The sequence below is a fragment of the Saccopteryx bilineata genome, chromosome 4 (genome assembly GCF_036850765.1).
Source record: "Saccopteryx bilineata isolate mSacBil1 chromosome 4, mSacBil1_pri_phased_curated, whole genome shotgun sequence".
NCBI classification, from domain to species: domain Eukaryota; kingdom Metazoa; phylum Chordata; class Mammalia; order Chiroptera; family Emballonuridae; genus Saccopteryx; species Saccopteryx bilineata.
In genome coordinates, this window is record NC_089493.1 from 124,125,926 (window position 1) to 124,146,716 (window position 20,791).

The following is a 20,791-nucleotide window of genomic DNA, read 5'->3' on the forward strand; positions in this document are numbered from 1 at the left end:
ACCAGCTTGGACCCAAGGTCGCTGGCTCCAGCAAGGGGTTACTTGGTCTGCTGAAGGCCCGTAGTCAAGGCACGTATGAGAAAGCAATCAATGAATAATTAAGGTATTGCAACACACAACAAAAAACTAACGGTTGATTGCTTCTCATCTCTCCGTTCCTGTCTGTCTGTCCCTGTCTATCCCTCTCTCTGTCTCTGTAAAAAAAAAAAAAAAAAAAGAAAGAAAGAAAGTGGGTGAAATCATATTACTTTTGTTATTCAAAAGAACAGCATTAATTTGAGGAAACAGAGCCAAGCTGTAAAATTACATTTTCTCAAACTTCAGAGAGAAAACATCCCATACACTTATTTTTTTTTTCATTTTTGTGTTCCTTAATGACTGTTCCTGCCCTGGTGGACCACGCATTTACACTAATAAACCAGGGATATCAAATGGCAAGAGGAAGGTGGGAGTAGCCAAGCTAGATAGAGCTGTGACATATTCAGCATTTTCAGGATGTCAAGATCAGGTAAAAAGTTTAAACTCTGAAGAGCCAAGAGAGATTCATCAAAATAATAAAGATCCATGAGTCCTCCAGGGAGGATTTGGTTCCATTCAACTTTTCTGGGGCTAATTTGGTGAACAGAGATCCTCTTAATCCAGTTTAAATACATGTAGGATGTCCCCTGATAGTGAAGACTTCACACAACCATTCTCAACCCATTTCTTATCACTATCAAGGTTTAAAGAGCACATTTCTTTTGGTCATTTGATTTAACACCATTATGCCTCCATTGTGATTCTTCCACTTGGCAGCTGCTGCAACTATTTGGAAACTGACAGCATATGGGTGAACTCTACAGTGTGGTTCCTTAAACACTTATCTGCCTGAACTAAACACCTAATGCATAAAAGCTAAGAGTGGTTGAAACATGACCATGGTTCCAAACATTATATGCCACTTTTGTGCAGAACTATCATTTTCACACATAGTAAATAAGAAAGAATGCTTTCTTCTATTATGGAACCTACTGTGTCATTTTTCTCACAGTTGCATTGGGTGCCTCTAAATACTTTCAAAATGTAGATGGGCATATTTAAGGGACCATAAGCAGTAAGGAATCTTGGGTGCTGCAGAGGCCAGGCAAATAATTCTGGCTAGCGACATTCAGAGTTTCAGTCATACAGCCTCTGATGCTAAAAAGCAGGACAGATCCAAATAGAATTTGTCCTGGCCAGGTAGGTTAGTTGGTTAGAGCACTGTCCCTATAAGCCAAGGTTGCGGGTTCAACCCCCAGTCAGGGCTCATACAAGAATCAACCAATGAATGCATAAATAAGTAGAAGAATAAATTGATGTTTCTCTCTCTCTCCCTTCTTCTCTCTAAAATAAATAAATAATTAGACATGGTAAGGGTTGTGTGTGTGTGTGTGTGTGTGTGTGTGCGCGCCCATGCACTTTAAAGTTCTTAAAGTTCCTTTTGAGATGAAAATCTGGCATCCTCGTGTAAGTTGGCCATTTATTCTGTATTCAATTTTTAAGATTAGATACTTACACTTCCTGCCCACAAATCTTCCCTTTCTCCTGCAAGTTTAATATACAGAGATATTTCTTCTCCCTTAGTAAAGTTCAGGTATCGGCAGTCAGGTCCTCTGTAATCTCTCATGGCTATGACTCTGCTAATTAAAGCTATGTAAGACATGTGATGAAAAACACACAATTTAAGTTAAAATGTTATTTCTCTCCCTCCCATTTTGCCATCCTCCAATCTTAATGTATTTCCAAAAGTTTCATATTATTTATGGCCTCAAAAACCTACATAGACTTACGAGGCACCAAATCAATTCAAAACCCTGCCTCAGTATCAAAGGCTATTCATAACCTGGTCTCCCTTTTTTATGTAAAATGACTTTATCTTTGACTGGTGGTGGTGCAGTGGATAGAGTGTCAACCTGGGACTCTGAGGACCCAGGTTCGAAACCGAGGCTGTGGATTTGAGCGCAGGCTCACCAATTTGAGCGTACGGTTGCCAGCCTACGTGTGGAATCATCAACATAATCCTGTGGTCACTGGCTTGAGCAAGGTGTCACTGGCTTGGCTGGAGCCCCCAGGTAAAGGTGTGTGTGTATGATTAGTAATCAATGAACAACTCAAGTGCTGCAACTACGAGTTGATGCTTCTCATTTCTCTCCCTTCCTGTCTCTCTCGCGCGAGCGTGCACACTAAAAAATATTTGTGTTTTCCTGGTACATATATATTTCAGGCATTTTGATAAGCTGTTTAATATCTTTATTTTATTAAATCCTCAAAACCTATGAGATAAATAATCTCATCTCAGTCTAATAAATTAATCTTTAAGTCTCAGTGTTGGTCACACACCTGATAAATGGTGGAGCTAGATTTGCATGGAGATTCTTTTCACTGTAACATCCACCTTCCATATCCTGAGGTTTTCTTTCCTCTATTTCCTAAGGCTGGAAAACCTTCAGTTTTTCTTCATGGTGACCTCATAACTACTTCCTGTATGACAGTGGTCCCCACCCCCCGGGCCACGGACCTCTACCGGTCCGCAGGCCATTTGGTACTGGTTCGCAGAGAAAGAATATATAACTTACATTATTTCCGTTTTATTTATATTTAAGTCTGAACAATGTTTTATTTTTTAAAAATAACCAGACTCCCTCTGTTACATCCATCTAAGACTCACTCTTGACGCTTGTCTCGGTCACGTGATACATTTATCCGTCCCACCCTAAAGGCCGGTCCATGAAAATATTTTCTGACATTAAGCCGGTCCGTGGCCCAAAAAAGGTTGGGGACCACTGCTCTATGAGACATCCCTGATCTGTCTGGCTTACTCTGCCCCTAACTTGAACTTTAATGTTACTTATTATCCTTATAAGGTATCTGTATTCACTGGTTAATATTGAACTATCTTGTCACTATTCACTAGAATGAAAATTTTTGGAAGTCAAGAAACTGACTTAAAATTAATTTGATTTCCCATAGATACAACAACCTCCCATCCAGACCCAGCACATAATATGCCCTCAATAACAATGAATGATCATAACCATATATGTAGATTTAACACATAAACTAATGTACATTATTAACTTAACTAGTAAAATTATACTAACATATGTAAAACATTTTAATTAAGTCATGCAATTAAAGTTAAAATAACATAAATTTGAATATTCCCATTTCATGTTTTGTGTCTGGCCTCAAAGGAAACTAAAATGAGGTTGAAAAAGGGAAAGAAAGATTATTACTATTATAAAACATTATCTAGCAAACCTCCATATATTTAATTACATATCAAAAGGTTACAGAAAATGTTTATTCATAAAAAATTTACTTATAAATTATCTGTTTACACTAATAATATTTTTCATTTTTGACTTGCAACATGTAATTCTCACACACTGGAGATATAAAACATTTTTAAAGTTATTATAGTATATTGGGATAAAACTCATTTTGCACCAGAATGCTAATAACAGAGAATAAATTAAGCTATTAAGCAATAAAATAAAATTATCTTTGTAGAAGACAGAAGTTTTAGATTCAAGGACATAAATAAAATTATGTACTGAGTTCAGTATTATTACATAATAAACACAAATTATTGTTTGATAAAGTTTAGACAGTACATCCTAATGATTTGAAATAAACACATTTTTATAAAACTTATGAGAATTAGATAGTTCTGATTGTGAAAGAAAAATTAAAATACACAAAGGCTTCAGAAATCAAGTACTATCCATCAATGGCTTGATATTTTTTAAAATTACAATTATGTTTAGAAATAGAAAAGGTGCTGATTAGTTTGATTTTGAAGTCTGGAGTAACATCTTTATAATTTCTGATATATTCATCTATCAGGTTGATCTTCACCCCTTTGTATTATTCCAATAAAAGCTATCACAAAATACTTTGCTCCAGTATTTCCTTTTTATACTGAACTATATTTATAATTACAATTTTTTTCAATGATACTAATGTTCACTTATATCATGCCTATCTACGAGAACATTTTATGTCATTTCAGTGCCTCAGTTTAAGAGGAAGAGAAGGAAAAAAGAAAAGCAAACTTACTTTCACATTCCAAGTCAGCACATTTTTTAAAGTCTGCCAGCAGTTTCGTGCCTTCCAGACACTTTGTCAGAGAAATAACCAAAAGGAGGATTCTATGAAGTCCAATCTCAGCCATGCTAAAATAAGCAGGGGTTCCAAATGAGATTTAAACTAACTGTTTAAGCTGTTGATATGTCAGCCAAAACAGGTGCTAGCCCCACTCTCTTTTACTAAATATCAGAGACCAAGGTTTAGGTTTTTTAATCCCTTGGTAACTACATTTTTCCGTTGGTGTTTAGGCTCAGCTTGAGAGACAAACACTGTGTTCAATCTGCAGTGTCAGGAACCTAGATAATACTTAGGGGTTTAATAATTAACAGGGACTTTTAGTTGGACTTCTGTCTTATGAAGGTGGCCCATATCTTACTTAAGGGCACTTTGTGTTCAATATTTCTTAAACAGGCCTCCACAATAAGGTAGTTAATCTCTTTACCTAAGATTAAAATCTTAGGTAAATCAGTAAGTACAAACAGTATTTGCTGCATGCAAATATCAGCATCAATGAAGTATGCATTACATGTAGAAGCAGTGGTAATTTATGTTAAAAAAATGGTTTTGGCCTGACCTGTGGTGGCGCAGTGGATAAAGCGTTGACCTGGAAATGCTGAGGTCGTCGGTTCGAAACCCTGGGCTTGCCTGGTCAAGGCACATATGGGAGTTGATGCTTCCAGCTCCTCCCCACTTCTCTCTCTCTGTCTCTCTCTCTGTCTCTCTCTCCTCTCTCTACCTCTCTGTCTCTCCTCTCTAAAAATGAATAAATAAAATTTTTTAAAAAAGGTCTTCTCATCTATTAAAAAAAATACTTACAGAACTTTTTTTTTAAAACGGTTTTGAAAAGTCATGATGAAAGTTATTTGGAAGAAATATTCTCTTTATATTTTATTTTTAATTTTTTTTTTCATTTTTCCGAAGCTGAAAACGGGAAGGCAGTCAGACTCCCGCATGCGCCCAACCAGGATCCACCCGGCACGCCCACCAGGGGGCGACGCTCTGCCCCTCTGGGGTGTCACTCTGCCGCAATCAGAGCCATCCAGCACCTGAGGCAGAGGCCACAGAGCCATCCTCAGCACCCGGGCAATCCTTGCTCCAATGGAGTCTCGGCTGCGGGAGGGGAAGAGAGAGACAGAGAGGAAGGAGAGTGGAGGGGTGGAGAAGCAGATGGGCGCTTCTCCTGTTGTGCCCTGGCCGGGAATCGAACCCGGGTCCTCCGCACGCTAGGCCGACGCTCTACCGCTGAGCCAACCGGCCAGGGCCATTTTTAAATTATTTTTAATTTATTGATTTTAGAGAGAGAGGAAGAGAGAAACATCAATTTGTTCTTTTACTTATTTATGCATTCATTCATTGATTGATTCCTGTATGTGCTCTGACCAGAAATTGAACCCACAACCTAGGTGTATCAGGACAATGCTTTAAAGAACTGAGCTACCCAGCCAGGGCTCCCTTTTTATAATTTAAGAAAACCTTAGTGTCACTGTGAAGTTGAAACTTGTATTTACTTAAGAAAAATAGTTAAAATGTCATGTCTTGATTGTTTTACAGTTACAATTTAACCACTTATGCCTGACCAGGTGGTGGCACAGTGAATAGAGCATCGAACTGGGATTTGGAGGACCCAGGTTCGAAACCCTGAGGTCACTGGCTTGAGCACGGGCTCATAGACATGACCCCATGGTTGCTGGCTTGAGCCCAAAGACTGCTGGCTTGAAGCCCGTGGTCGCTGGCTTGAGCAAGGGGTCACTCACTCTGCTATAGCCTCCTAGTCAAGGCACATATGAGAAAGCAATCAATGAACAACTAAGGTGCTGCAATGAAGAATTGATGTTTCTCATCTCTCTCCTTTCCCATCTGTCTGTCCTTATCTGTCCCTCTCTCTGTCTCTGTCACAAAAACAAAAACAAACAAAAAACACTTAAATATATGATCTGATTTATCAGTCACACCAACTCCCTAAAGTAAATAATATTACTATCCCCATTTTTGTTTATGAAGAAACTGAGTTACATAGAAAAGGGTTAAATCACTTGCCCAACATCACATAGTAAGTAGAGAAATTTAAACCTAGGAATTATGACTCCCCTTGATGGAGGAAGACTTGACTTAAGGTAGTGAATATACAGTGCGATATGCAGATGATGTGTCATAGAATTGTATACCTGAAACCTGCATAATTTTATTAACCAATGTCACCTCTATAAATTCACTTCAAAAAAATCAAGGAACTATGACTCCTCGTACTCATAACCATAGACTTTCCTAACAAGAATCAAGTCATTTGCCATAGAAAGGTGTCTACTTTGTCTGCAACAGTACTATTACAGGAACAGCAGGTACAGTATTATTCCATGTATTTAAAATTGTATGGGCACTGGTCAAATAGCTCAGTTGCTTGGACTATCATCCCCATATACCAAGGTTGTGAGTTTGATCCCTGGTCAGGTCACATAAAAAATTAACCATTGAATGCATAAATAAGTGGAACAACAAATCAATGTTTCTCTCTCTCTCTCTCCCTTCCTCCCCTTTTCTAAAATCAATAAAAAAAATTTCATAAAATAAAAATAAAATGTATGCCTATTTCTGTATGTGGAAAGAGAATGAGAGAGATGTCCGAAAGACTCTTCCCTCGTACAACGGGAGTATATAATGTGATTCAGGTTGTATTCACTTTCTTCTTTGTAATTTTCTGTATATTTTTACTTAAAAAAAACAGGAAGCATATAGCCTTTTATAATTTTTATTTTTTGAGAGAGGGAGTGAGAGAGAGAGACAGGAAGGGAGAGAGAAGGTGAGAAACATCAACTCTTAGTTGCTTTCACTTTAGTTGTGCCTTGATTGCTTCTTGTACATGCCTTGACCCAGCAGAGCCAGTGTCCCGTTGCTTAAGCCAGCAATCTTGGGCTTTCCATGCCAGCAACCTTTTGGGCTCAGACTGGCAATTGTGTGGATGATCCTCTGCTCAAGACAGCAATCCTGTGCTGACAGGCCTGTGCTCAGAGCCAGCAACTTCGGGGCTTCGAACTGGTGACTTCAGTATTCGGGGTCCCTGCTTTATCCACTGTGCCCCTACTGGTCAGGCAGGAAGCATATATCTCTTTACAAGATCAATAAAACTATGAAAAACAAATGATTTGAATGTATTATCACATAAGAGGTATCAAAGCCCAATGTTGGGAATTTTTGTGTAAAACACGAGCTCTCAGTAGGTTTTCAGAAACTGCCATTGTGCTATTTCAATCTTGATCAAATGTTTTTCTAAGCCTTTCTTTGCTGTCCCTGTCCCTGGTCATGTCAGGGTGTGTGCTGTTTATAGAATGCAGCACTTGTATGACACCACACTACCCTCTAGTGCCTAATATAAACACGACAGACATTCAGCACAGGAGCAAGCGAAAGTGAAGAACTTTTGCTTTCAAAGGCCTAAAAAACTGAAATGTGTTTTCTGGTTGTTATTCAGAAGGAGTAATGACCAACAAGCCTGCTCTCTGGAATCAAAGATTTTACTAATAGATCATTAATTTGAGGATCATCTGGCTTGTGATCAGAGCGCTGCACATTCAGAGGTGTAGGTTGATTTCTTGAATGCTTTTTTTTAAATACTTTTGAAAATCTGTAAACAATGTTGTCAAAGACATCCAAAGGCCCCAGCCGGCTGGCTCAGCGGTAAAGCGTTGGCCCAGTGTGTGGAAATCCCAATTCCCAGTCAGGGCACACAGGAGAAGCGCCCATCTGCTTCTCCACCCCTCCCCCTCTCCTTCCTCTCTGTCTCTCTCTTCCCCTCCCGCAGCCAAGGCTCCATTGGAGCGAGGTTGTCCCGGGCGCTGAGGAAGGCTCCCTGGCCTCCACCTTGGGTGCTAGAATGGCTCCGGCCACAACTGAGCAACATCCCAGATGGGCAGAGCATCGCCCCCTGGTGAGCATGTAGGGTGGATCCTGGTCTGTGCATGCGGGAATCTGTCTCATTGCTTCCTCGCTTCTAACTTCAGAAAAATACACACACACAAAAAGACATCTAAAGAAGAATTAGCTATTCAGCTTCAAATGTTGGCACTGAGTTATTTGCATAATTTATAATATCAATTTGAGAATATCTAATTATGTATTTTACTCTTTTTTGGTATTCAATATTAAAACTATTACAGCTAAATTCTGAACTAATTAATTTAACTATGAACCCAAACATTTAAATTTGATTGACTAGCCTGAAGAAGACATGAGTCAAGGAAAAAAAGAGGCTGACCTGTGGTGGCGCGGTGAATAAAGTGTCAACCTGGCACGCTGAGGTCACTGATTTGAAGCCCCAGTCTTGCCTGGTCAGGGCACAGAAGAGAAAAATCTTTGCCTGTGATATCAGCCTGGTGTGACTTACTCCTCCTAGAAATGCTCCCGCTTTCTTGCTACTAATACACCCAGATGATCTCATTTTATGTCCAGATTATTATGTGGTAGCACAATGCTAACTGTCTCTAACAGACCCAAATGAAGAGGCAGTACATGAAAGGGATTAGAACATTTAATTTAAAGAAACCAAAGTATTACCTGACCAGGCGGTAGCACAGTGGTAGAGCACTGGACTGAGATGCCGAGGACCCAGGTTTGAGATCCCGAGGTTGCCGGCTTGAGCGTGGGTTCATCTGACTTGAGCAAAATAAAAAATGCTCACCAGCTTAGACCCAAGGTCGCTGGCTTGAGCAGGGGGTTACTTGGTCTGCTGAAGGTCCGCGGTCAAGGCACATATGAGAGCAATCAATGAACTAAGGAGCTGCAATGAAAAACTGATGACTGATGCTTCTCATCTCTCTCTGTTCCTGTCTGTCTGTCCCTATCTATCCCTCTCTCTGACTCTCTCTCTCTCTCTCTGTTCCTGTAAAGAAAAATAAATAAATAAATAAACTTAAAAAAAAAAAGAAAAAAAGAAACCGAAGTATTGCCTGACCACGCGGTGGCGCAGTCGATAGAGCGTCGGACTGGGAATGCGGAGGACCCAGGTTCGAGACCCCGAGATCGCCAGCTTGAGCATGGGCTCATCTGGTTTGAGCAAAAGCTCACCAGCTTGGACCCAAGGTCACTGGCTCAAGCAAGGGGTTACTCGATCTTGAAGGCCCGCAGTCAAGGCACATATGAGAAAGCAATCAATGAACAACAAAGGTGTCGCAACGAAAAACTGATGATTGATGCTCCTCATCTCTCTCTGTTCCTGTCTGTCTATCCCTGTCTATCCCTGTCTCTGACTTTCCTTCTATCCTTGTAAAGAAAAAAAAAGTTCTGTTTAAAAAAAAAAAAAGAAACCGAAGTATCAATTTTCACTACAAAAACAGTCACATTCAGTTAGCCAGATATTATCTAATTGCTTATGCATTTTGCAGATCAAGTGTTGTGTCTGTAGAACTACTAGTGAAGGAAGATTTCATGGTAACAGGAACATCGATTTGAAAGTCCTGTGGCATTTCTCAGACCACCTACTATGTAAGCTAAAGGAGGAATCGTCAAAGCCACTCACATGTTCAGTATCTTAGAGATAATAGCACAGAGCAACCCTTTCCATGAGAATATAGAGACACTGCTCTTCTACTGTTTGCCGACATTATTTCTGATAATATATACCATTATCTTCTCTCTTAATACCTCAGGTTTCCTAAAGTGGGAAAATATTTCCTTCAATCAGCTGGCAATTTTAAAAGTAAAGAAACTTGATTAGAAGGTACTTGGAATAAGCTGAACTGATTAAGCAGGGATTTTTTTTTTTTTTTTTTTTTTTTTTTTTTTTTTACTAAGGAGAGGGCACTAAAACAGAGCCCTTGAAAGCAGTTACCTGGTAGACATGTGCACAGTAAGATTTAAGACCCAGGAGAGACCTGGTGTGAACGACATGGACAGCAGCCATCAACACCTCCTATTCCAGGTAAGACTTTCTGCTCAGCTTCAGAGAGCACAGTTAGCAGACAGACTCTGGCCCGCGGTCAAGGCACATATGAGAAAGCAATTAATGAACAACTAAGGTGTCGCAATGCACAACGAAAAAACTAATGATTGATGCTTCTCATCTCTCCGTTCCTGTCTGTCCCTGTCTATCCCTCTCTCTGACTTTGTCTCTGTTAAAAAAAAAAAAAAAAAAAAAGTCTACCTCAGCTTCAGAGAGCCTCTTAAGGTCACCCCTTCCCAAGTGATTTAGTGAATCAAGTGAGTAAATGATGAGTACAAAAGCAGGGTTATTTCAGCCCAATGTGGGATACTCTACAGGCACTCCTTGTTCTAGAGTTGGGTTGACTGAAGCTTTATGAAACCCACATTGCAGCTCAACTTTCCTTCTGCCCAATCCTGGTTTCTCCTCCTTCCTGTCATAACTGTTGATCCCTTGATCAACCCTAAACTCCATCCAAGCATTGGCTTCTAGAAGACCCAATCTTAGAAGCTAGTGATCCACAGATGCAAACAGAGACAACAAAAACGTGGACATTTTGGCTCATCATTTGTGCTAGTCACTGCATGGCTCATCTTCCCTTTGTTGCTTTTGTATCACTGAAGTCCATGTTTTCACTCTGCTTTTTCTCATTCTATCTTTGTCAGACAGAGGTCTACCAGAAAACCGATGGCTATTCTGTGTTGAGGGATGACACTCCTCAATAATTGAATTTTTTTAAAACAGAAAATTCTTTAAAAAAAAATTTTTTTTTTAAATTTTCATGAGAGAGGAAGGGAGAGATAAGTAGGTAGGTAGGTAGGTAGGTAGGTAGGTAGGTAGACAGACAGGAACATCAATCCATTCCTGTATGTGCAACCTTTGCACTTTGGGATGAAGCTTTAATTAACGAAGCTATCCGGCCATGGTGTTGAGGGCATTGAGGAAATTTTTTTTTAAGATTTTATTTATTCATTTTAGAGAGAGAAGACAGAGAAAGAGAGAGAGAGAGAGAAGGGAGGGAGGAGCAGGAAGCATCAACTCCCATATGTGCCTTGACCAGGGAAGCCCAGGATTTCGAACCAGCAACCTCAGTGTTCCAGGTCGACGCTTTTACTCACTGTGCCACCGCAGGTCAGGCGTTGAGATTTTTAATGTGAGACTATTTACAAAGGTGTGGGCAGGGTTTAAGGGAGACTAACAGGGAATGCAACATCCCCAGGCATGTAGGAACGGTGACCACTGCCTGCAGAGAACAATAAGAGTTGCCCAACAGGAACATAAAGGCTTCAGTGAAGAAACCCAGTCAAGAGAACCCCACCCTTCTACTTTCTGATCTCCTGATGGTACCTCCAATTGATTAAACCCAGCCGTATGCCAGAGAATAAAGGAACACTTTGAAGCAGTCCTAATGGTCTGTGTTTCTGGGGACACAGCAGAGTGGCAAAGAGTGGAGAGTGGATTGGAGCAAAAAAAGGATACTCCACACACTGTGATTACGCCTTTACTACATGACATCCTCTACTTCCAAAATGATACATGTGATATTTGCTGATCAAGGGACTGAACTGATTAGTTTCATAAATAGGAAAGAAAGAAATTTAATGTTTGTTGAGCACCAACTCTGAACCAGTGAGCTGAATATTTCACATATAAATCTCACCTTTCAGAATAGGTATTATTCACTGACTTCTAATGCACGATGTGTCAGACACTATTTCAGGGGCTGGAGATGTGGGAGGAACAGGATAAAGTCCTTAACCTTGCATGCTAATGAAGGGAGATAAATAAAAACCAGCAAACAAATAAAAGAACAAGATAACTAACTGTAGGTAGTGATGTTATTATGGAAATAAGTGTCTGTTGAAATAAACTTGTCAGGAAAGGAACCTCTGGAGAGTGACATTAGACTTAATATGGGGAGTAGGAAGGCAGAACATTCTGTACAGAAGGAAGAATGAGGTCATACTTCATTGTCAGAAGTTTGTTTTTTTTTTCTGAAGTTGGAAACAGGGAGGCAGTCAGACAGACTCCCACATGCGCCCAACCGGGATCCACCCAGCATGCCCACCAGGGGGCAATGTTCTGTCCATCTGGGGCATTGCTTCGTTGCAACCAGAGCCATTCCAGCGCCTGAGGCAGGGGCCACAGAGCCATCCTCAGCGCCTGGGCCAACTTTGCTCCAATGGAGCCTTGGCTGCGGGAGGGGAAGAGAGAGACAGAGAGGAAGGAGAGGGGGAGGGGTGGAGAAGCAGATGGGTGCTTCTCCTGTGTGCCCTGGCCGGGAATCAAACCCGGGACTCCTGCACGCCAGGCTGATGCTCTACTACTGAGTAAACCGGCCAGGGCTGTCTGAAGTTTGATTTACAGAGACTTAAAGAAAAAACAAAAGAGACACATTGGGTGCATTTCAAGATGTCAGAAGTAAGGTCTTAAGGTGGAAACTAACTTGGCAGGCATAATCAAGAAAGAGAAAGGCAAGTGGAGAGTAGTAGGACATAAAGTAGAACCTGAAGACAGGTCTAATCATGCAGGGACTTTTGCCTGGGGAAATGAAATGTACTATTTATTATAAGTGCAATGAGAAGCCATAGAAAGTTATCACAAAAAGAATGATTTTTTTTCGGGGGGGGGGTGAGTATTTTATTTTATTTTATGTATTTTTCTGAAGCTGGAAATGGGGAGGCAGTCAGACAGACTTCCGCATGTACCCGACCGGGATCTACCCAGCATGCCCACCAGGGGGCGATGCTCTGCCCATCTGGGGAGATGCTCTGTTGCAACCAGAGACATTCTAGCACCTGAGGCAGAGGCCATGGAGCCATCCTCAGCGCCCGGGCCAACTTTGCTCCAATGGAGCCTTGGCTGCGGAAGGGGAAGAGAGAGACAGAGAGGAAGGAGAGGGTGAGGGGTGGAGAAGCAGATGGGCACTTCTCCTGTGTGCCCTGGCTGGGAATCAAACCCAGGACTTCTGCATGCCAGGCCAACGCTCTACCACTGAGCCAACCAGCCAGGGCCGAAAAGGACTGATATTGTGTTTCTTTCATATAACTTCACTTTTTTGCTTTGCTAACTCTTATTTATTTTTGAGAGAGAGTGAGGAAGGGAGAGAGAGATGGGAAGCATCAACTCGTAGTTGTGGCACCTTAGTTGTTCACTGATTGTTTTCTCATATGTGCCTTCATCGGGGGGTTGGAAGCAGTGAGGTTCCAGCCAAGCCAGTGACCCCTTGCTTAAGCCAGCGACCATGGGGTCATGTCTCTGATCCCACACTCAAGCCAGTGACCCAATGCTCAAGCCAAATGACCCCACACTCAAGCCAGATGAGCCCATGCTCAAGCCCACTACATTTGTGTTTCAAACCTGGGTCCTCAGCATCGCAGGTGGAAGCGCTATCCACTGCACCACTGCCTGGTCAGGCTCTAGTTGTAAATTTTAAAAGCATGTTAATGATGTACCTAATCACTTCAACACTAAAGACTGTGATACCTCTAATGGAGACTTCAACTTTACTGTTTGTTTTTTAAGGTGAGAGGAGGGAAGATCGTGAGGCAGACTCCAGCATGCACCCCAACTGGGATCCACCCATTAACACCATCTTGGGCCAATGCTCAAGTACTGAGCTATTTTCAGCCCTTGAGGCCAACGAGCTCCAAGGATGCTATCCTCAGCACCAGGGGCCATGCTCAAACTAATCAAGCCACTGGTTATGGAGGGGAAGAGGGAAAGAAGAGGGAGAAGGAAGGGGGGAGAAGCAGATGGTCACTTCTCCTGTGTGCCCTGACCGGGAATGAACCCAGCACATCCATAAACTGGGCTGATGCTCTATCCATGGAGCCACCGGCCAGGGCCTCAACTTTACTGTTCTTAATAATTTTCATTCCACGTGTTACCCCTCCGGACTAAGCCTTCTCTAAACAAAGGAACATATGGTATCAACTCTCAGTTAACCTCATTAACAAATGAGTAATTGATTTTTGGTTTTGAAACATATTTAGAGACCCGAGAGTAGAATTGTCATTACCTTTTTTTTTTTTTTTTTTTACATGTCCCTGGTATGAAACAGCTCTGGCCACCAACACAAGCATCAAGCTAGGGTGAACTAAGGACTGTACACATCTGCCTTCCCTCTGACTGATATAAGAACACTACTATTCAGGAGTCTCCTTGTCCACTTGCCAGGGAATGAGCCATGGCTGCTCATGGCCTGACACTGTGACACTGCTAAGCAACCTCTCAGTGACTCTTCCATAGCTAGCCACCACCCCACACCACTCTGGCTCCAAAATAAAATCAGTGACTCCATTTGTTAACTGGGAGGGTGGGGAGGGGTGCAAGTGGGGAGAGGAATGGCACCAGGGTGTTAAACCACAGTTCAGCAACCTTAGTTCTTGAGTTCTAGCTGAGAGAATTCAGAGCCAAGATTCAAATTATAGGAGAAAGTGTATTTAAAATTTTTAGATTGATTTTAGAGTAGGGGAGAAGATGGGAGAGCAAGCATGCGGGTGCACGAGAGCTGTGGGGAGAAAAGGGGATGGGGAGTGGGGAAAGGCGCAGCGTGCTAGAGAGTCGCCTGTCATTATTTTCTTGGCAACGTTTTCCTTAAACTTATATTGAAATGGAATTATATTTCTCTGCACATATGTGAATTGATGGCTAAAAGAACCATCTTGAAGGTAATCTTGGGGGCAACAGAATTTTGGGATTTTAAGTTTCTTACAAATAACCACAGAAGTGAAAATTCACATTGCAACGAGGAGGTATGATAACTAAGCTTGAATCTACAATAACTTCTAATATTTTCAAGTTCTCATACCTATGCCATCATTTTATAACTAGTGTCAAAGACCTAAGTTCCAAAACTGTGCACCTTTCAGCATTAAAGGCCCTTGTGATTAGTCCTCTTGAAATTTAAAGCATGTGCAGTATTAGAAACACAGCAGAAGGCCTGACCTGTGGTAGTGCAGTGGATAAAGCATCTACCTGGAAATGCTGAGGTCGCCGGTTCAAAACCCTGGGCTTGCCTGGTCAAGACACATATGGGAGTTGATGCTTCCAGCTCCTCCCCCCCTTCTCTCTCTCTGTCTCTCCTCTCTCTCTTTCCCTCTGTCTCTCCCTCTCCTCTCTAAAATGAATTAAAAAATAAAATAAAATAAAATAAAAGAAACACAGCAGAAGACCATGACATTGTCACTAGTGTAACTATGACCTGTATATTTCTGTGGCTCAGCTGCAAAGCTGGGTAAGTTACATTTTGTGCGAATCCAGTTATACACTTAATGACATGCAATTTTTTCTAACTTTCCTATACTTAAGGCTATCTCAACCATGCTTATAGATTATTACTTCTAAATAAACCCAAACAAGTTCATATCTCAATATATCAGTGTTAACAATCCGTGTTATCTTTTGAGTTACTCAATTTAAGAAACACTATGGTAAATCCTATTTATTAAGTAAAAGGAAGACATTTGGGGCATTGGAAATTGAATGTATTCTATTACTGAGAAAAACATTAAGATGATTTCTCTTCCTTTCTTAAGGATTGATCAGTCTTTCATCCTACAAATATTTATCACCTCCTGTATGCCAAGTACATAAATAGAAGCTAGAAATTGATGAAATAATTTTCTATGTTAAGCTAAAAAAAAATGTTTTTCCCCTTAACTGTATACCTTCAAATAGATCACATAAGCCTCACTGCTTCGTAGAGACATCAAAATTCAAATGTTTATAATGCATCATGGTTTAGCTTCTACAGATTTTTCACACAATTATCCCACAAGAATATTCACCAAAACTACAATTGTAAGGTGATGTGTTTGTTTAATGAACAAATAAGTACCTACAATGAGAAATATTGTTTGCTGGGCAATTTCAGGGGGAAAAAATCTTAAGATTTTTCCTTTTGGAAATTGGGGATATAGGCAGTACTAGCAAAACAATAAAACAAACAAAAACAACTTGGACCTATAAGTCTTCAGTACCTTAATGGTTCCCTGAAGTAAATGTATATATCTCCACTTTTTCTACTTCTTCTCAGTGTGATAATTGGTCCAATTTAACTACCCTAACTGGAAGTTATACTTACCTCCATCTCTTGAATCCTCTCCAAACAGCTCCTTATTGCCATCACCTCTAAAACTTCTTTTGAAGAACATTAATGACCTATGTTGCTACAGCCAATGGTTCTTCCTCTTCACTTTCATTAACCTACCAGCAGCACTTGAGCACATTCCCTTACCTTCAACACCTAAATTCTGTTTTTCTATTTCTCTAGATGTTCCTTCTCTTTTGCTGGTTCCTCTTCAGTTCCCCATCTTTTTCAAAGCTGATGTGCCCAGGGCTATCACTTGACCTCTTCCTTCTCTACACTCGCTCCTTGGTGATCTTACCAGACATGCTCAAAAAACTCAAATTTGTTATTTCCAGTGAATAACTGTCTCCTGAACCCAAATGGTAGGTATGACTTCTTTTACTTCACATCTTCACATTGATGTCTAATGGGAACTTCAAACTAAGCTCCTGACCCATTGACCTCCACTATCCCAAACCTGTTCATTCTAGTTTTCCCATCTCTGCTATGGACTACTTTTTAAAAACTTTTCTCCCTTGATAACTCTGCTCCAGGCATGTTTACTTGATGTATCTTGGTTCATTGTTTCAAAAACTGGAAGAGGCAACTAAAATTGTCAAGACAAACAGAGATAAAACCATAAGCCACATGGATAATTCAATGTCATAATTCATTCACGATAGTATTGCCTATAGTGCACAAGGCTCTATCCTAATATTTTTATAGAGCAATGGGGTTAAAAAAATTCTTGCTCAGCTGGAGCTTGCATTCTAATGAGAAGTAAACAATAAAATGAGAAGTAAACAATAAACAAGTGTAATATAACTATGATATAACGCTAAATGGTATTGAAGAAAATAAAGAAAGGGGACAATGAAAGCAAGAAGTGGTCATTACAAATTTAAACAGGGTATTCCAATGGTCAAGGCAAGCAGAGCTGTAGTTATTTGAAAACCATTTTTTTAAAATATCCTGCTAAGTGAGAAAGAATATTAAGAAATTTTCAGATCAATTTCCCCTATTGACTTTAATTAGAGTAGGAAGGTCCAGCTATGTAAACAAATGATTTTTTTCTGGGCTAAGCACTTTAATGGCATTATCTCAAGGGAAACTCGCTAAGACTTTTTTCAAATAAAGATCTTTAAAAAATTAGCTTGGAGGCCCTGGCCGGTTGGCTCAGTGGTAGAGCGTCGGCCTGGCGTGCAGAAGTCCCGGGTTCGATTCCCGGCCAGGGCACACAGGAGAAGCGCCCATCTGCTTCTCCACCTCTCCCCCCTCTCCTTTCTCTCTGTCTCTCTCTTCCCCTCCCGCAGTGAGGCTCCATTGGAGCAAAGATGGCCTCGGGCGCTGGGGATGGCTCCTTGGCCTCTGCCCCAGGCGCTAGAGTGGCTCTGGTCACGACAGAGCAACGCCCCGGAGGGGCAGAGCGTCGCCCCCTGGTGGGCGTGCCGGGTGGATCCCGGTCGGGCGCATGCAGGAGTCTGTCTGTCTATCCCCGTTTCCAACTTCAGAAAAAAAAAAAAAAGAAAAAAAAAAAAGAAAAATTAGCTTGGTACAGTGGCAGTATCATAGCTAATGCCAAGGTGCAATTATTGCATGTTAAAGAAAAAAAATTCATGTCAAATAATTGAACCCCAAAACATTTTAATGACTTGCTATTCTGACAGCATTGACCCATTATTACTATACCATACTATCACTAGTAGCTTTCCTTTTAAATTTGTCAATTTATTAATTTGTTCAACTTATATTGCTGGGTTTACTTAGCCCCAATTACTAGAACATACATGTTTAGTTACCAGTTTTAGAAATAGTACATAGATGAACGCTGGATTACATACAGCCCTCTGAAGACCACTCTTCTAATTTCTGTGGCTTGCAAACCTTGAATCTAAGAGTCAACAAGATGTTCTCTAAACACACCGAGATGCCTTTGCTAATAGCTCCAGACTAATTTGTCCTCAGTCACTAGCTCTCTCTCCAGCTTCTCAACTTTCCATAAATACTAATTTCTAACTTCTAATAGGACCCAAGAATGTCCCCTCTTCCTAACCCTAGGAAACTGTTCCTACTTTTACATTTTAATATTCCTTATATCTGATCTTTGCAAGTCACCAATTACATAGTTCTGTGGATTTCATAAAATTTCATTTCTAAGGATAAAGCATTGATTGGAAATATAATAAACTGAATCAACAAAGTGAAAACTTCCAATTTATAGATGCAGAGCAAGTAAAATTAGAATTCTTTCTATAGACATCAGCAATACTTAATTGAAAATTGCTCTTCATATTCCAGACTTTATTTATTTTATTTTTTATTTTTTTTTTTTTTTTTTGTATTTTCCTGAAGCTGGAAATGGGGATAGACAGTCAGACAGACTCCCGCATGCGCCCGACCGGGATCCACCCGGCACGCCCACCAGGGGGTGATGCTCTGCCCCTCCGGGTCATCACTCTGCCACGACCAGAGCCACTCTAGCTCCTGGGGCAGAGGCCAAGGAGCCATCCCCAGTGTCGGGCCATCTTTGCTCCAATGGAGCCTTGGCTGTGGGAGGGGAAGAGAAAGACAGAGAGGAAGGAGGGGTGGGGGTGGAGAAGCAAATGGGCGCTTCTCCTATGTGCCCTGGCCGGGAATCGAACCCGGGTCCCCCGCACACCAGGCTGACGCTCTACCGCTGAGCCAACCGGCCAGGGCCCATATTCCAGACTTTAAACCATGCATTAGACCAGGGGTGGGAAACTTATGGCTCGCAAGCTAGATGTGGCTCTTTTGATGGCTGCATCTGGCTCGCAGACAATTCTTTAATAAAAAAATGTTAAATATATAAAACATTCTCATGTATTACAATCCATTCATTTCCTACCGCTCATGGTGCACTTTTGACTGGTCACAGGAAAGCAACAAAAGATGACAGAAATGTGAAATCTGCACCAAATAAAAGGAAAACTCTCCCAGTTTCATACCTATTCAGTGCAGTTCGATGTGGGCTCACGCACAGAATTTTTTAGGGCTCCTTAGGTAGCTATCCTGTATAGCCTCTACAGCAGGGGTCCCCAAACTTTTTATACAGGGGGCCAGTTCACTGTCCCTCAGACCTTTGGAGGGCTAGATTATATAAAAAAAACTATGGCCTGACCTGTGGTGGCACAGTGAATAAAGCGTCGACCTGGAAATGCTGAGGTCACCAGTTCGAAACCCTAGGCTTGCCTGGTCAAGGCACATATGGGAGTTGATGCTTCCAGCTCCTCCCCCCTTCTCTCTCTCTGTCTCTCCTCTCTCTCCCTCTCCTCTCTAAAAAAAATGAATAAATAAAAATTAAAAATATATATATATTTAAAAAAAAACTATGCACAAATCCCTATGCACACTGCACATCTTATTTTAAAGTAAAAAAACAAAACAGGAACAAATACAATATTTAAAATAAAGAACAAATAAGTTTAAATCAACAAACTGACCAGTATTTCAATGGGAACTATGCCCCTCTCACCGACCACCAATGAAAGAGATGCCCCTTCCAGAAGTGTGGCGGGGGCCAGATAAATGGCCTCAGGGGGCTGCATGCAGCCCGCGGGCCGTAGTTTGGGGACCCCTGCTCTACAGACTCGTCACTGACTGATGGCCTACCAGAACGGGGTTTCTCCATCAAACTGCTTGTTTCCTTCAACTGCTTATCCCACCAAGTAATGTTATTCCTAAGTGGTGGCGCTTCGTTATAAACGCGCCGTTATTCACGTTCACTTTGGTCACGGATTCGAATTTAGCGAGCCACAGAACACACTGCTTTCCTCTGTACCGTCCACATCTCTACTGGCATCTCTACTGGCATCTCTACTGGCATGGCCGTGTGTTGCTCCGCTGTATACACCATGTTACATCATCATCTGCGCATGCGCACATGCTGCTTCATCCTACGGAAACTGGGATGGTTTGCCTTTTATTTGGTGATTTCACATTTTTTTTCCTTTTTTTTTTTTTACAGGGACAGAGAGAGAGAGTCAGATAGAGGGATAGATAGGGACAGACAGGAACGGAGAAAGATAAGAAGCATCAATCGTCAGTTCTTCATTAAAAGACCTTAGTTGTTCATTGATTGCTTTCTTTTTTTTTTTTTTTTCTGTATTTTTCTGAAGCTGAAAACAGGGAGAGACAGACTCTCGCATGCGCCCGACCGGGATCCACCCGGCACGCCCACCAGGGGGTGATGCTCTGCCCCTCCAGGGCCTCGCTCTGTTGCGACCAGAGCCACTCCAGCACCTGGGGCAAGGCCAAGGAGCCATCCCTAGCGCCTGGGCCATCTTTGCTACAGTGGAGCCTCGGCTGCGGGAGGGGAAGAGAGAGACAGAGAGGAAGGAGAGGGGGAGGAGTGGAGAAGCAGATGGGCGCTTCTCCTGTGTGCCCTGGCCGGGAATCAAACCCGGGACTCCTGCACACCAGGCTGATGCTCTACCACTGAGCCAACCGGCCAGGGCCTGATTGCTTTCTTATATGTGCCATGACCGCAGGCCTTCAGCAGACCGAGTGACCCCTTGCTTGACTCTGGATCCAAGCTGGCAACCTTGGGGTCTTGAACCGGGGTCCTTCCTCATCCCAGTCCGATGCTCCATCCACTGCGCCACTGCCTAGTCAGGCAGATTTCACATTTCTCTCGTCTTTTGTTGCTTTCATGTGACTGGTCAAAAGTGCCCCATGAC

At 41.7% G+C, this 20,791-nt stretch overlaps 1 protein-coding gene across 7 annotated transcripts in view; it reads right to left on the reverse strand.

Annotated features, from left to right (window-relative positions):
• MIA2 (MIA SH3 domain ER export factor 2) overlaps window positions 1-4,378 on the reverse strand; it is a 135,987-nt gene extending 131,609 nt beyond the window's left edge. For 6 of the 7 annotated variants that reach the window (XM_066277882.1, XM_066277881.1, XM_066277884.1 and 3 more), the window contains exons 1-2: window positions 4,081-4,378; window positions 1,535-1,668 (exon numbers count right to left, since the gene is read on the reverse strand). In XM_066277882.1, the coding sequence (XP_066133979.1) occupies window positions 1,535-1,668; window positions 4,081-4,195 (249 nt within the window). In that variant the 5' untranslated portion in view covers window positions 4,196-4,378. The remainder of the gene's footprint in view (window positions 1-1,534; window positions 1,669-4,080) is intronic. The other variant, XM_066277885.1, reaches the window with a different exon arrangement.
• Window positions 4,379-20,791: the final 16,413 nt, after the last annotated feature.